This window comes from Poromitra crassiceps (assembly GCF_964638095.1).
Source record: "Poromitra crassiceps genome assembly, chromosome: 10".
Lineage (NCBI taxonomy): Eukaryota > Metazoa > Chordata > Actinopteri > Beryciformes > Melamphaidae > Poromitra > Poromitra crassiceps.
The window spans coordinates 14,513,371-14,530,870 of record NC_139631.1 but is presented as its reverse complement, the minus strand read 5'-3'; the positions used below and the strand labels follow the sequence as shown (position 1 = coordinate 14,530,870).

At 43.7% G+C, this 17,500-nt stretch overlaps 1 protein-coding gene across 1 annotated transcript in view; it reads right to left on the bottom strand.

The window, feature by feature from the left end:
* aopep (aminopeptidase O (putative)) overlaps positions 1-17,500 on the bottom strand; it is a gene marked incomplete at its 5' end in the record, with an annotated part of 114,077 nt that overhangs the window by 8,155 nt on the left and 88,422 nt on the right. The window contains 3 exons of the mRNA XM_083643958.1: positions 3,911-4,057; positions 4,385-4,471; positions 14,798-14,914. Coding sequence (XP_083500084.1) covers positions 3,917-4,057; positions 4,385-4,471; positions 14,798-14,914 — 345 coding nt within the window. The 3' untranslated portion in view covers positions 3,911-3,916. The remainder of the gene's footprint in view (positions 1-3,910; positions 4,058-4,384; positions 4,472-14,797; positions 14,915-17,500) is intronic.

Genomic DNA, 17,500 nt, shown 5'->3' with positions numbered 1-17,500 from the left:
ATGGGGACATACTAGATAATAACATCATGGACTAATACTGGGATCATGGGGACATACTAGATAATAACATCATGGACTAATACTGGGATCATGGGGACATACTAGATAATAACATCATGGACTAATACTGGGATCATGGGGACATACTAGATAATAACATGGCCCGGATTTGACCCAAAGGTAGGTCATGATGAAAGTAGAGTAGTATCCCAAACTTATTCTGGAACAAAATGATAAGCCATACAATAAACTTTTGCTTAAATCTGTAGTTGTTCCTGCTACAGATAGGTGTCTCCAGGACCACACTTTGCCATGACGACACACACATACAGACTCACAAGGTGAAAAAAACACCAGTCCATGTAGCCGGTGCCCAATGAAGCCATGTCCCAGCAGCCATAGAATTTGATTGTATTAAAAACGGATTAAAAACAGGTCAAAGGTCACGCCGTTGCTCTGGGTAGCATATTTCATCATGGCGATGCAGCAGCCAGCCCACTTTCTCCTCCAACAACTTAATAAGCCGACTGTAAACACTTTGCCATCTCAGAAACTTATTTCTGTAGCACCAAAACTAGCCCCTCCCAAATTCCCTCCCATTTGAATTTGGTAATAACTACAACAGCCTGACTTTTCGTGGTAACAGTGATTTTTGTTATATATTAAAACTATGTCTTTGTGAATTGGATTTCAAGGTTTTTTGCATCCAATTGCAGCCAATGACTTCCGGGTTGACGGTCAAAATGGTACACCAGAAATCAGAAAGGAATGGGACGAGCTAGAGCAAACATATTGATTTTGTTCTTTTCATAGACGGTAAGCAATGGATTAAAAAACACAAGTCTAGTAAGGACAGACCAGATTATTAACCGGCATAATTGTACTATTCTGTACTACAGCATCCTGTTCATAGTATAATATTTAGTCAAGTTAACAACAGCTTAGACTAGATTGTAGGATAGTTCGATTACAACAGTTAGATTGTCAAGCGGAGATCAGTTTAACGGCCTGCTCTCATCATTCAAAGGTCAGTGTAATGGCAGGACTCCTACTGTATGAGAAGATCACCACCTCCAAAGAGACCTGACTTGTCTTCCCTCCATTCCTCCCTTCCGCTCTCTCTTTTCTTTCTGTCTGTCTGTCTGTCTGTCTGTCTGTCTAAACCATAAAGTTCTCTCTTCCCCTCATTCAGGAGGGAAGTGACCAATAAACCCCTCACTGCTTTGAGAATCCCAAAAGCCCAGTGGGCACACGCACACGCACACACACACACACACACACGCACACGCACACAGAGGAGGAATTTCAGGGTAAACAGTGTAAAGATCGGCCCACTCTGAAGAGGGGTCTCTCCTGAGCCCCTCCGAAAACGCTCGCTGACCCGTCCTCTCTGTCTTTCTCTCCTCTCTGTCTCGTTTGTTTGAGGAACACATTCCCAAATTCCTTCTCTGACAAACACATCCTGACGGCGCTGCTGTGAAACCACGGAAAAGGCCCCATTCTGAGTCTACACACGCATGCACGCACACACACACATATGCACACACGCGAGCGCGCGCACACGCACACACACACAGTCACACACACGCACACACACACACACACACACATACATACATACATACACACACACACACACACACGCACGGCTCAGAAAGGAATGTGCAGTCTAGGTAGCCAAGTGACTGGAGGGTGGACCGTCCAGGATCGATCCAACACAAAGGGTTCTTTTAGGCCAGGTTCAGAGGCCATCTCAGAGTGGAAGAGTTAGATAGCAGATCAACATTATTGTATTTCCAAAAATGTAGAAATGTTTCAAACAAGACGAGCAGAAGGTGAACAACAATCGGGCTGTTTCCAATTGCCATCTCAAGGGCCGATGTTTAAATGACTGTGAAGAGTAAAAAGTATCACGTAGTTTTTTTCTTAACGTATCTATGAAATACCGCTGCTACATTCTACAGCATGTGAGCTTCTTTATAATGCTGTTTCCTTACTTCTTTTCCCCACAATGTTCACTGTGAAACTCAGCCTATTGAAAGGGATTTTGCTGCAAATTGATCTCTGGATATGGAGCAAATAAAAGCCCTGAGCAGATCACCGGCAGGGGCAACTGCTTTATAATCCTACACAAAGAATCTTTAAGTTAGGGACCGTTCGTTATTTAGAAGGGGGGTCACTGGAGGGATTTGGTGTGCTCTGAAATAAAAAGCTGTGCCCCTTCCCTGATCAAAATATATTTTTCCTTGAACCTCCCCAAGTGATTTGAAAAATATGATTGACCCTCCACAAACAATATTGTGGCGAGCTTGCGTGGAAGAATGCAGACTGACACAGAGATGCTACTTATAACCACTCCTGCGCCTCATATACCGCGTGACAGCAGAGGGTGCTATTTATTCCACATCGGAATCATTCACCATTTGCAGAAACTCTGGCCAGAGGTGATCAAACACAGTCGTGTCAGTCGTGGTGGTTACATTGATAATAAAACTAAATTATCCTGGCCACACAAATATTGCCATTACCACATAATGCAATCAAAACATGAGCACAACATCACTAAACCACGTTTTTAACTGTAACAGTAATAAGCTTCCCACAAGAACATGAACTCCCATAATCCTTTGCGCTTCTTAGAGCAGAACTGTCACCAATCAGAGCGACCGCCTCCTCCAGTCGCTACATAATGCTATTTTCGCTTGTGAAACAATCTTCAGTCTGTGTATATCAATATTTGTGTTTAAATAGCGGTCAATGACTGATGGAAAAAAAGTTTGCCGGTTCTATTATTGTGCGTAATTGCGCGGAGCCAATCTCCCAGCATGCATTGGGCTAATACATTTGGATAATAAATAGCATCCAAATTAGCCTAAATAGATAGAAAGCTCGATAGAAATAATTTGTATTACACAACATGCAATTGTAGAACATTTCAATATTGGACAAAATATAATCTCGAAATCAAAACACAACCCTATGTGAAACATATATGTCATCCTGGTGGTATAAATATCCCTCGCAGACTTAATGTAATTTAGGAGATGAGTGAGCCGTAACTCGGTTCTACTGTGACTTCCTAAGATGACAACGATAGAGCCCATATATATTTTGTGATGCCATGTCTGTTTGTTTGCTCGACTTTGTTCCAGTGGGTTATTCGCGCTGGAAATGTACTTCCATATTATTCACAGAAAAGCGCCACTGATTCGCCAGATACTGTACATGCCTACTGTCTGGATAGGCCAAACACAAAGATCGACAAATAGGGCCGCCAAAGAGAAACAATGCAACGGGACATACCAAAGAGTTTGGACAGGAGGGGTGTAAATGAAGCAACTCAGTAGCCTAGTTGTTGAAGTCCGAAAAGCAAACATTACACACACAAAAAAAGTTTATATATTCTTATCGAATCAAAATTGTATACCCCTCCCCTGGACTCAAATTAAAGAGAGTGTACCCTCCCCCAGACTAAATTTAAAACAAGATGACCCTCCCCTATTTTCCTCCAGTGGACCCTTCCCTAAATAACGAACTGTCGCTTACTATTTTATAATCCTACACAAATATTCTTTAAGTTACTGATTTTCAGCTTAAGTTAAGTGGCCCAGTTTGAGCAGAGGGACTTTTCAGTTCTGTGCTGACCTGTACCGCTCAATATAATTCCTCTGATGAAACGATACAGTAGCTCCCCCAAGAGAAAGGGCAGTTGAAATGAGGCTTGGTACTTGTTGTTGATTTGGGGATGGCAAATTAAAGTTGGCTATCATTCACGTTTTCATCACGAATTGAATTTAACTGCGGCACGAAAATGACACAGAGTAACACAATACGCCCACACTGTGGCATTAGGTGAACGGAACAAAGAGCAGCCCCCTTTTAGCCAATGACAGTTCAGAATGAGATTCACCTGCGATCATAAGATCATCTTCTCCACCACTCTGCGTGCTGATTGGTCCATCTCTTCCTGGACCAATGAGAGACAGCGATGGGCCAGAGCCTGCTGCTTAGCGTCTTCCTGTACCATCAGCTCCCCATACAGATACACACCCATGGCCTGGGACACACACACACAGACACACACACGCACGCACACACACACGCACGCACGCACGCACGCACACACACACACACACACACACACACACACACTTGATTGAAGACTTTGTGAGTCAGATACTGTCTGCTCTAAAATATGTTTCTTTATAGATGGGTTTTAGAAGGGAATGGTTTGGAACCTCGCTTATGTCCTGTCAGTTATTGCACTAGCAAACACTGCAACAGGAAGTAAGCTGGGGGCAATTTAGAATGTTTATGTTGTCGAGTTGAAACCGTCTAAATTGATATCATACAAGATGAATGTTCATCAGCTGTGTGTATTTACTTGGTCATGAACCAGGAAGTCTTCCACGTCTCTGTAAGCCTGGGAATACCCGTGTTTGACCACCAGCTCACACCAGCGGTGCCTGACCTGAGAGAGAGAGGGAAAGAGAGAGAGAGAACTGAAATAAGAAATACAGTACAAATAATTCTCAAATTTCGAAGAAAAAAAAATCCAGATTTTTCAATCGATATTTTTGTCCAAGAATAGTTAGTGAGAGAAAATGTGTTTGCGCTACAGATTCAGCTTCATATCCAGGTCAATTCACACAACCGTGTACATTGCACATTTTACGCACCACTTTTATATGCAGTATAGCAATGATGCTGCTGAAATAAATCTCAGAAAGAGTGACTGTGCATTGTTTTTGGAAATATGACTCATATACAGTATGTAGAAGTGTATGATTCAACTTTCCCCCATGATCTAGTTTTAAAAAGCAAACAAAAATCGCAATAAATTGTCAAAACGAATCACAATACTTGTAGAATCACAATACTTGTAGAATCGCAATACTTATCGAATCGGCATCCAAGTATGTGATAGTAAGGAATCGGGGGATAAGTATATCGTCCCAGCCCTACAATTCACTAAGCAGCATTTGTCCTGTAAAATCATTTCCTTTATTAATAGATTTGACAGGTGACTTTTCTCCCCCGCCATGTGGAAAGAGGATCAGACAGTAAGCCCCGCCTTGCACCAAGCTGAGCCAATTAAAAAACAGACTGTACATGAGCCAAATGCAGGGTGACGTGGATGGAAAAAGACATCAGCTTTGAGTTGATCCGCTCCTAATATAAAAAGATGTCATTGTGGAAGACAGTGACAAAATGTGATTCCTCTGATCTTGGCCAAATCTCTGAACATGAACAAGTCCCAAAGCCAGTAACAAAAGACTGATGAGTTGAGAGAAATAGCTGCAAGCTGCTCCACTGATAACAGATTCATCCAGGATTTTAGGATTACACTGATTTGAAGGAATATAGCTCAATTTATTGAAGTGCATCACCATTAAAAGTTAAATAATTTCTCTTACTATGTGCATCTGTGTGTTCACACAATATGTGTGCATATGTGCATTTGTACTGTCTGTGTGTCTGTGTCTGTGTGTGTGTGTGTGTGTGTGTGTGTGTGTGTGTGTGTGTGTGTGTGTGTGTGTGTGTGTGTGTGTGTGTGTGTGTGTGTGTGTGTGTGTGTGTGTGTAAGCCGATGCCTGGCCTTTCTCCCAGAGGATCAATAGGAGCTCTGTTGCCGCGGTTACAGGGGAGATCAGAGACTGGTTCTGTCCCCGCCTCAACCATTATCCCCCATCATCTGTGGTGGTTGGTTGGGTGTGTGTGTGTGTGTGTGTGTGTGTGTGTGTGTGTGTATGTGCGTGCGTACATATGCATGTGTCCGTCGATGCACTCTTGCATACTTGCAAGTGTGTTTGTGAGAGAGTAGAAGAAAGTGGAGAAATAGGGAGAGTGATGAGAACGACAAAAGATGAAAAATGCTTGAAAGCAGCGTCAAACATTTGAAAAGCCGGCAGCTTGGCTGTTTTGTCCAGAATAAGGATCAAACACTCCTCCTTTGGGAGGTACAGTGACCAAGCGTGGGATTCTTTGGGATTGATTCTCTTAGCCCCATGACAGCTCATGGGTTTGATGATGGTCTAGCTACAGTGTTGTGTTGGCTTCATATTCAACATTTCAACAGCAGGGCGTCCAGGTAGTGCAGTGGTAGATTCCCTGCCTGCCAACACGAGGGTCGCAAGTTCGAGCCCCCGTGGCACCCCCAGCTTAGTTGGGCATCCATACAGGCACAATTGGCTCTGTATGCGGGTGGGAAGCCGGCTTAAGTGTACAGTATGTGTCCGGGTTGCTGCACTAGCGTCTCCTCTGGTCGGTCAGAGTGCCTGTTCGGGAGAGAGGAGAACTGGTGGGAATAGCGTGATCCTCCCACGTGTTACATCCTGCTGGTGAAATGCCTCACTGTCAGGTGAAAAGAAGTGGCTAAGGACTGCACATATATCGGAGGAAGCATGTGCTAGTCTATGCCGGTCCCCAGATCAGCAGAGAGGGTGGAGCAATGACCAGGACAGCAGGGGCAATTGGTCAAGTACAACTGGGGATAAAATGGGTAAAAAATACTCGCAAAAAACTGATCAAAACAAAAACAAAAAGCCATTTGAACAGCAAAGTGCTACTTCTATAAATGTTAAAATATACTGTAGCTAAGTGGATCGAGCCAAGTGCTGTCTGTATGTGTGCATGCTCTTCTTAATGGCAGCTTTTTGATTGTCAGTGCGCGTGTGTGCGTGTCTGTCTGTCTGTTGTGCCCAGAGTGTTGTTCTGCCTTTCACCTATTTATGCAGCATTAGAAAGGAGACTGAGCAATGCTCCATTGACGACATCCACATTTTAATCCAACCATTACCTCTGCAACCTGCTAACTCAACACATTACCTCTGCAACCTGCTAACTCAACACATGACCTCTGCAACCTGCTAACTCAACACATGACCTCTGCAACCTGCTAACTAAACACATTGCCTCTGCAACCTGCTAACTCAACACATTACCTCTGCAACCTGCTAACTCAACACATGACCTCTGCAACCTGCTAACTCAACACATGACCTCTGCAACCTGCTAACTCAACACATGACCTCTGCAACCTGCTAACTAAACACATTACCTCTGCAACCTGCTAACTCAACACATGACCTCTGCAACCTGCTAACTCAACACATGACCTCTGCAACCAGCTCTAACTCAACACATTACCTCTGCAACCTGCTAACTCAACACATGACCTCTGCAACCTGCTCTAACTCAACACATTACCTCTGCAACCTGCTAACTCAACACATTACCTCTGCAACCTGCTAACTCAACACATTACCTCTGCAACCTGCTAACTCAACACATTACCTCTGCAACCTGCTAACTCAACACATGACCTCTGCAACCTGCTAACTCAACACATTACCTCTGCAACCTGCTCTAACTCAACACATTACCTCTGCAACCTGCTCTAACTCAACACATTACCTCTGCAACCTGCTCTAACTCAACACATTACCTCTGCAACCTGCTAACTCAACACATTACCTCTGCAACCTGCTCTAACTCAACACATTACCTCTGCAACCTGCTAACTCAACATATTACCTCTGCAACCTGCTAACTCAACACATGACCTCTGCAACCTGCTCTAACTCAACACATGACCTCTGCAACCTGCTAACTCAACATATTACCTCTGCAACCTGCTAGCTCAACACATTACCTCTGCAACCTGCTCTAACTCAACACATTACCTCTGCAACCTGCTCTAACTCAACACATTACCTCTGCAACCTGCTAACTCAACACATTACCTCTGCAACCTGCTCTAACTCAACACATTACCTCTGCAACCTGCTAACTCAACATATTACCTCTGCAACCTGCTAGCTCAACACATTACCTCTGCAACCTGCTAACTCAACACATTACCTCTGCAACCTGCTAACTCAACACATTACCTCTGCAACCTGCTAACTCAACACACTACCTCTGCAACCTGCTCTAACTCAACACATTACCTCTGCAACCTGCTAACTCAACACATTACCTCTGCAGCCTGCTAACTCAACACATTACCTCTGCAGCCTGCTAACTCAACACATTACCCCTGCAACCTGCTAACTCAACACATTACCTCTGCAACCTGCTCTAACTCAACACATTACCTCTGCAACCTGCTAACTCAACACATTACCTCTGCAACCTGCTAACTCAACACATTACCTCTGCAACCTGCTAACTCAACACACTACCTCTGCAGCCTGCTAACTCAACACACTACCTCTGCAACCTGCTAACTCAACACATTACCTCTGCAACCTGCTAACTCAACACATGACCTCTGCAACCTGCTAACTCAACACATGACCTCTGCAACCTGCTAACTCAACACATGACCTCTGCAACCTGCTCTAACTCAACACATTACCTCTGCAACCTGCTAACTCAACACATTACCCCTGCAACCTGCTAACTCAACACATTACCTCTGCAACCTGCTCTAACTCAACACATTACCTCTGCAACCTGCTAACTCAACACATTACCTCTGCAACCTGCTAACTAAACACACTACCTCTGCAACCTGCTAACTCAACACATTACCTCTGCAACCTGCTAACTAAACACACTACCTCTGCAACCTGCTAACTCAACACATTACCTCTGCAACCTGCTCTAACTCAACACATTACCTCTGCAACCTGCTAACTCAACACATTACCTCTGCAACCTGCTAACTAAACACACTACCTCTGCAACCTGCTAACTCAACACATTACCTCTGCAACCTGCTCTAACTCAACACATTACCTCTGCAACCTGCTAACTCAACACATTACCTCTGCAACCTGCTAACTCAACACATTACCTCTGCAACCTGCTAACTCAACACATTACCTCTGCAACCTGCTAACTCAACACATTACCTCTGCAACCTGCTAACTAAACACATTACCTCTGCAACCTGCTCTAACTCAACACATTACCTCTGCAACCTGCTAACTCAACACATTACCTCTGCAACCTGCTAACTAAACACACTACCTCTGCAACCTGCTAACTCAACACATTACCTCTGCAACCTGCTAACTAAACACACTACCTCTGCAACCTGCTAACTCAACACATTACCTCTGCAACCTGCTCTAACTCAACACATTACCTCTGCAACCTGCTAACTCAACACATTACCTCTGCAACCTGCTAACTCAACACACTACCTCTGCAACCTGCTAACTCAACACATTACCTCTGCAACCTGCTAACTCAACACATTACCTCTGCAACCTGCTAACTCAATACATTACCTCTGCAACCTGCTCTAACTCAACACATTACCTCTGCAACCTGCTAACTCAACACATTACCTCTGCAACCTGCTAACTCAACACATGACCTCTGCAACCTGCTCTAACTCAACACATTACCTCTGCAACCTGCTAACTCAACACATTACCTCTGCAACCTGCTAACTCAACACATTACCTCTGCAACCTGCTAACTCAACACACTACCTCTGCAACCTGCTAACTCAACACATTACCTCTGCAACCTGCTAACTCAACACACTACCTCTGCAGCCTGCTAACTCAACACACTACCTCTGCAACCTGCTAACTCAACACACTACCTCTGCAACCTGCTAACTCAACACATTACCTCTGCAACCTGCTAACTATACAAGAGTTTAATTGGCCTCAGACGAGCTTTCTCTTCTCGTACTCTCTCTTCCATTGCCTTCTTCTTTCCAGCCATCTGCTCTTATATCTCTCTTTTGACAAATTACAAAATCTCTTTTCCACCATTATATATTTCCACACATACCGGAAGACTTAAAAAATCCCAAAGTATGCATGACAGGAAGTATTGGGCATCAGCTTCTATGGGAATAAGGATATGTGTCTACATTATATACTGTGCATTCATGAATGTGGGAGTGTGTGTGTGTGTGTGTGTGTGTGTGTGTGTGTGTGTGTGTGTGTGTGTGTGTGTGTGTGTGTGTGTGTGTGTGTATCTATCTATCTGTACCCTCTGGTGCCAGCCCTGCCCTTCTGGCCTGCGTAGCCCCAGCAGCTGTTCCCTGTCCCGGGTTACATTCCTGGGGAGAGCCCCGGGGCGGAGCAGCTGCCTGGTGCACCTCTCTCACATGCAATTACACACAGCGACATTCCTTCATTTATTACTGCAACCCCCCCCCCCCCCACACACACACACACACACACACACACACAAAGACTGCAAATATTCACATATAGTGTATATGTGTTTACATTTATCATGACCAACACATTCATGCATCTTACGTAGAACACACACACGCACACACGCACGCACACACAAAAGCATGCACGTAGTGTGTAGTGCAGAATGCTGGTTTATGTGACGTGCATGGCCACTTGACCTGCTGCCTCATAACACTGATGGTTAAAGTGTGGAAAAGTACTGTAAACAACATGTCATCCTCAACCTACTGCAATAAGGAGTGAAAAGCAGCATGTCACAATGCAGTGGACACACAACCTGTACTATAGTGGGAAGAGAAGGCATTATTCATTCATTTTCTTTCTTTCTTTCTTTCTTTCTTACTTCGATAACTTGTATCTTAGACACTCCTTGGTAGAATTGATCCGATACCGATACCAGTAAATGAAAATGTCTCCGATATTGCCTTTCTGTTTGGAGTTTGCATGTTCTCCCCGTGCTCCCCTGGGGTTCCTCCATACAACATCGGTATGGACCCCCACTAAAAACATGCAGAAGATCGTCATCTGACCAGTGTTGACTACAACCGAAGTTGGTCCCCGGGCGCTGTACACAAGAAAGCTGCCCACTGCTCCTGGCCTGCCCCCCGGAGGAAGGACAAGCCTGGATGGGATAAATGCAGAGACTATATTTCACTGGCCACCGTCAGCATGGGTGTGTGCGTGGCTGGCCGCATGCGTGTGTTGGGTTGTTGTGTGACAAATAAAGACGGGCGTGTCCGTCCAGTTCTACTTCTTCTTCTTACAAAAAAAATGCTGGATCGGATATCGTTGAGTATGCGAGTCTATGCACCAATCCGATACCATGTAATTTATTCGCCCTACAAAAAAGTAAGGATGCATGCAACAATGATAGCAAGCAATCATATGTCACAACCATACAGGGTTACTACTAACTAACTACTACTATTAACTTAGTAGTATACAGTTGCTGCTGCTTCTTTTTTATATAGATTATTATTAAAAAAAAATTACGCACTGGTATTGGATTGATACTCGCTATCGGGCCGATACGCGAGTTCAGGTATGCGAATCGGTATTGGGAAGTAAAAAATGGTATCTGAAAAATCTCTACTCTCCTTGGTTCAATCTTAAAGAATCTTTTCCATTTTCCCTTGTCTCCTCAGAGCCACGTGTCACCAGGCAGAGCTTGATGAGCTCCAGTGTTTCGAACGGGTAAAGCTAACCTAGGCAGCAAGAGGCCACAATGGTACAATATGTCCTGTGTGCTTGACCGACAGATGGCCTTCCACTACACACCCACACACACACACACACACACACACACACACACACACACACACACACGCACGCACGCACGCACAGACACACCGGAGCACACATCACATGAGGCTCATATGAAAGGAAGTGAGCCAAAGTCACGCACTCCCCTCTCATACATGCAAACACATGCTCCTGCTCGCAGACACACTCGCACACGTATTCATGGTCACTCACACCGCTTCACACACTGCACGCATATTCCTGGTCATTCACAGACTTCCTGTCGCTCTCGCACACATGTGCACGCAGAAACACACACACACACACACAAGCTTTAAACTAACCCTCGCACGCTATTCTCCACACCGCATTAAATAAATACACAAACTCCTTCACGGCTCTGACTGAGATACATGTAGTATGTACAATACAGCAGCCATTCCCCAAGCTAAGAATGCCGCGGGCCACTTTGAAATCGAAAAATCTTCCGGGACCCACCCAAACCCTCAATTAGTATTCCCCGCCAATGACGAAATCAAAGATACGTTCCGGATCAATCAGGTCAGATAAATTAAGAAAAACGCGTAATTTAAATCCCATTGCTTTGTTAGTTCTGATTACTTTTTTAATGCAGATATTTAATCATAAATATTTCATCAAATATTTAATCATAAATATATCATAGTAATTTCAAACTTAATTACAAAATTGGGGGAAAAACTGCCAACATTAGGCTTTGAAAAATGCTACCTTATCTGTAAAGGGGAGACTCATGGGTACCCATAGAACCCATTTTTATTCAGATATCTTGAGGTGAGAGGTCCTCTTTGAACCCATTGAAATAGTTTTTCCCTCACCAAAGTTTTGCCTAACTTTGGAGCGTTATTTAGCCCCCTTACCGACAAGCTAGCATGACATGGTTGACACCAATGGATGTCTTAGGTCATCTAGTTTCATATGATAGCAGACACTTAACTCTGGTTTTACTAATCCCGCTACACTACAGCTTCTGAAAGACAGTAAATCACCAATCGGCAGCACAGGGGAGAAAGGATTACAAATAGGAACACTCCCTATTTGGCCCACTAGTGGCCCGTGGCCCACACTTTGGAAATCAATGCAATACAGCATTAACTGGTGGTAACGATTTGTAACAACATTCCATATGGGGATAAACAATACAATCGCCATCATATCTCAAATGAAGACAAAGTGATGAGAAGTTAGCTTATTAATGGATTAGTCTAGGCTAGCAGTTGCTTTCTTCAATAAGATGGATTGAATAACGAAGAAGAAAAGATCTGGTTATTGTGGCATGAAATCTTTATGATAATAATTGTGAAAGATTGCCACTCAGTTGACGTTAGCTGTATGCTGCAATGACCGATATTACAATACTGTAACTGTACATCTTTCAGGGTCACAACGCATATTGTGTCCATGTCTTATCACAATACACTGTGAGTTGATGTATTATTACCCTGCCTTTCACAAACATAAGAGTCATTCTTATAATCCAATATTCATCCACTCTGGAAAGCTCTCATTCTCTATGAGGTAAACAGTGCAGGTCCATGGGGGCCACCATGCACTCAGGCCTGTAGTTATCCAGGACTTTCAAACAAATTCACCATCAATCTTCTGGAGAGGATGTGCTAACAGACACAGAAAAGCTAAGGAGTGGGTGAGAGAGATACAGAGAGAGAGGGAGAGAGCGAGAGAGGGGGAAAGGCAGAGAGAGAATAAATGACCACATTTATAAGGAGAGACGTAGGTGATTAACCTTCTGAATGAGATTACTAACATTAGGCCTGGACCATTGCTTTCAGACAGGTGCGTGTACGTGTACGTGTACATGTACTGTATGTGTGTGTGTGTGTGTGTGTGTGTGTGTGCGTGTGCGTGTGTGTGTGCGTGTGCGTGCACGCACGTTCGTTCACATGCATGAGTATGTGCATAATGGCCCTGTATATTTTTAGCAAACACTGAAAGTTCTTCCTGGAAATTGCAAATGAGAAACTCCTTTGGTCTGCCAGGCAGTCCGACTACAGAGGCCAGGGAGGGACATTCTAAAACTGAACCTGGACCCAAGGCCATACTCAAAGTTGTCTCAGTTCTCTGACCACAAGGTTGAACGAATTAAAAACAACCCAACATATTTTCAGATTCACACAAATGAATTGACAGAAACACTTTCAAAATTTGAAATTAAAAGCAAAATACTTATTTTGTAAATCTGTAATTGAATGAGTAGTCGGAGTATTTAGAAGGTATGTAAACATGTCTTTAATTTAAATGTCTGGATTCAGTATAAAGTTACGGGCACTTTACAATAGGACATCTGAGCTCTGTAATATACATTAAAGGATGGCTTTACCCATAATCAACCCACTTTGTATCATTAATCATCTTGGTAATATAAGCACATGGACAGTGTTTACCTTCTCTCTGTTTTCATCATGGAGATCTCCCATTTCCTCTTCTGGCAAAGCGCTCCGTTGTGACACGTTTTACGTCACAACGTGTCACAACGGAGCTGCGGAAGTTCTGCTCGAGAGGCAGAATCTGCTCCGAGGGCGGCTGTTATTGTTTATTTTTATTTTTTTTAAATATGCGCACATCCACGGAGAATGGCATCAAGAGCCTTAATGAGCCTTAATGACTTGCAGCTGGCGGGGGCGGAGTTTCTGCAGGAGGATTTTTCTCCGTGAGGTAAACAGAGAGAGAAGGTAAAACACTGTCCATGTGCTTATATTACCAAGATTATATATGATACAAAGTGGGATGATTATCGGTAAAGCTATCCTTTAATGCCCCAACAAACAGCTCATATAATATAATTGAGAAGCAAAAAAGCTCGTAAAAAAGGAAATATGTATCAAATCTTTCTTTTCAAGACATGGGCATGTGTTAATGATAGCGGGTAGCGTGGACAGTTTACAGGCTTTACCACAGCTGTGTTTTCACACTCGCGCTTCTGCTGCACTCAACGCGGTACAGTGAAGAACTCTTAAACCGTCAACACACACAGCTGCAGAACACAAATGCACACACACAAAACATCATTAAAGTCTAAGCCCATAATAGTACCATTAAGGAACTCTGCGCTGCACTAAAACATGAAGAGAATACTTGGGGGATTTAGTCAGTAATGGTGGCTGTAAAGAAGAGAGCTGCTATTACGGCAGCCATTCTCTACACACGACTAAGCCCCATGCCTTGGGAGGGGAAACTTTTTGACTTTTCGTTTTCTTATTTTTATGGAGCAGAATCTTTATGTGGGTGTGTGTGCATGTGTGAAAGAGAGAAATATTGTGTACTTGTTTGTGTACGTGTGTGTGTGTGTGTGTGTGTGTGTGTGTAGTGTGTTGTGTTACCTCAGCGTCTTGTTTCTGAAGGTTGTAGGTTCGCTGCAGCGTGCGCAGCGCTGTCACACTTAGCTCCGCCTCCTCTAGCAGGAGCTCCAATAGCATCACTAGTTGGTCTGATGTCACCTGAGCAAAAAAGAAAAAGTGGGACGAGGGTTAATTCATAGTATTCCCATGACGTCATCATGCATTTCTTACCAATATGATGCTTTACAATACACATAGCTCATTGATTGTTTTTGTAATTTGATTGTAATCACCTGTTAATTGATTACAATTGTTTGATGTTGGTGTCGTTAGGCTGATTGGGTGCACCTGGGCCCAGGGCAACTCAAACCATAGAGACAGTCCGCATGTCTGGGAACGCCCACAAAATGTTAAACGGCTGGCGCGAGAGTGGGGTAAAACCGCCCATATATCTCATGGGCTGACTCACCAAAAGACGGTGCTGCGGCTCTAAACTACATGTTTGGGGGTTCTAGAGCAGAACACAAGACGTCTGCTCAGATGTGTGTTTACTGCGGTGGTTAAATCCACGATCGTGTCTGCCTGGGCTGGGCTATCAGCTAAATTCTAACTTTGCTGAATGGATAGAACGGGTTTTTTTACCCCACCCTGACCCTGACGCCCCCAGCCAGGCTGAGCCAGCTAAACCAGCGTCTATGGCGAGACGTGGCCTCAACCTATTCAGTCTCCCTCCTCACCTGTGTGCACCTTTTTGTTATGTATTTGTTATGCATTTGTAGTTTGTGTCATCTAGTTATTTTCCCTATTAGTTTTAGTTAATAAATTATTGCTTTATAGTTATTTTCCCATAGTAAAGTTAAAACATTTATCATCATTTATTAACTAAAACTAAGGCACAATAACTACTAGACAACACAAACTAGATTAAACAAAATAACAAAATAAAGGTGAGGCGGGAGAAAGACTGAATGGTCTGAAACTCTTCTTAAGCCCAATGACTGCACCGGGCCCAGGTGCACCCAATCAGCCTAACGACCCCAACACCAGGCTCCTGCAAGACAGGGCCAGGAGAGTGGGAGGCTCGTCACACACTCATAAAAAATACATTAAGGCATATGATCAAATACCATGCGCAAAAAGGCCACATCACCCTGTAATAACCACACGCATCTGCAAGTATTCATTACAGCAGCCACCTCTAAACTAGCAAAATTATCTAGACTAGCAAAATTCGACACATATTGCATACTGCACCTCCACCCACAAGCACATTTACATTCACTTCATTTTCTGCTAGATTCATTTTATTTCCAACACTGGGAAGGCTTGATGAAAATACACATCCATATCTATCCGGCAATTAATACGGGCTTTCAAACGGAGCCAACCAACCGCAGCGTAATAAAACAGAGCAGAAAATGGTTATTAAATAAATATGATAAAGCAAGTGAATATGTTTTCCAACTGGGAAATATTAGAAAAACATCATTTGAAAGGCAGAAGGATGTTGTTGATGTTGATGTTGGTAAACCGAGTTTGAGGAAGAAATGAGAAAAAAAACCATGGAGGAGATGAAGAGGAGGAAAGAGCGATGAGGCTGTCTCCTTCGATAATGTCCTCCCATGGTAGCGCGAGAGAGCACCACTTGGAGAAGCTTGCCGCAGCCGACAGACTCATATTACCAAAGAAAAGGACATCTTTTACAACATGTCTCCCTTTGCGGGTTGTGCGACTGCGATGAAATCCCCAACTGCCGATGATGTGAGACTATTGAGGAAAGAAGATGTTTCCAGGAAATGAGAAAGACCCCATGGTTGTTTCTTGGAAGCACATGTAACTGATTGTGTTATCCTGCGGTAAACCAGAAAGAAGCAACCCGTCTCCTTTTGACGACTAACATCTTTAGGGACGGTGAAGAGTCATCTGTGAATTGAGACCATTATTGTGAGGATGTGGGCAGCGATATGTGAGAGCGACTCCCTCCTCCAGGGAGCGCCGTGCCCAGCCTTGCCTGCCTCTCTCCTGGATACAAGCAGCTCTCCGGGTCCCTCTCTCGCCCTGCTCCCAGCCTGGGATGCAATTAAAGGCTGAAGGCTCCGGAGAGACTGATGTGAAAATGTGAAAATGAAGAGTGGGGATGTGTGTGACAGAGTGAAGCAGAGCGAGAGAGAGAGAGAGAGAGAGAGTAGAAGAAGAGAGACATACAGGAGATGGAGATTGAAAGGCAGACAGAGACATTCACCTTCATAGAGAGAGAGAAGAAGAGAGACATACAGGAGATGGAGATTGAGAGGCAGACAGAGACATTCACCTTCATAGAGAGAGAAGAAGAGAGACATACAGGAGACATTCACCTTCATAGAGAGAGAAGAAGAGAGACATACAGGAGATGGAGATTGAGAGGCAGACAGAGACATTCACCTTCATAGAGAGAGAAGAAGAGAGACATACAGGAGATTGAGAGGCAGACAGAGACATTCACCTTCATAGAGAGAAGAAGAGAGACATACAGGAGATGGAGATTGAGAGGCAGACAGAGACATTCACCTTCATAGAGAGAGAAGAAGAGAGACATACAGGAGATGGAGATTGAGAGGCAGACAGAGACATTCACCTTCATAGAGAGCAGTGACATTTGTGTTCAGTATTAGAGTTGCAATGATTAATCGATTGTCAACCATTAAATTAATCGCCAAATATTTTGATAATCTATTTGAGTCAAAATAATATGATTCCAGCTTATTA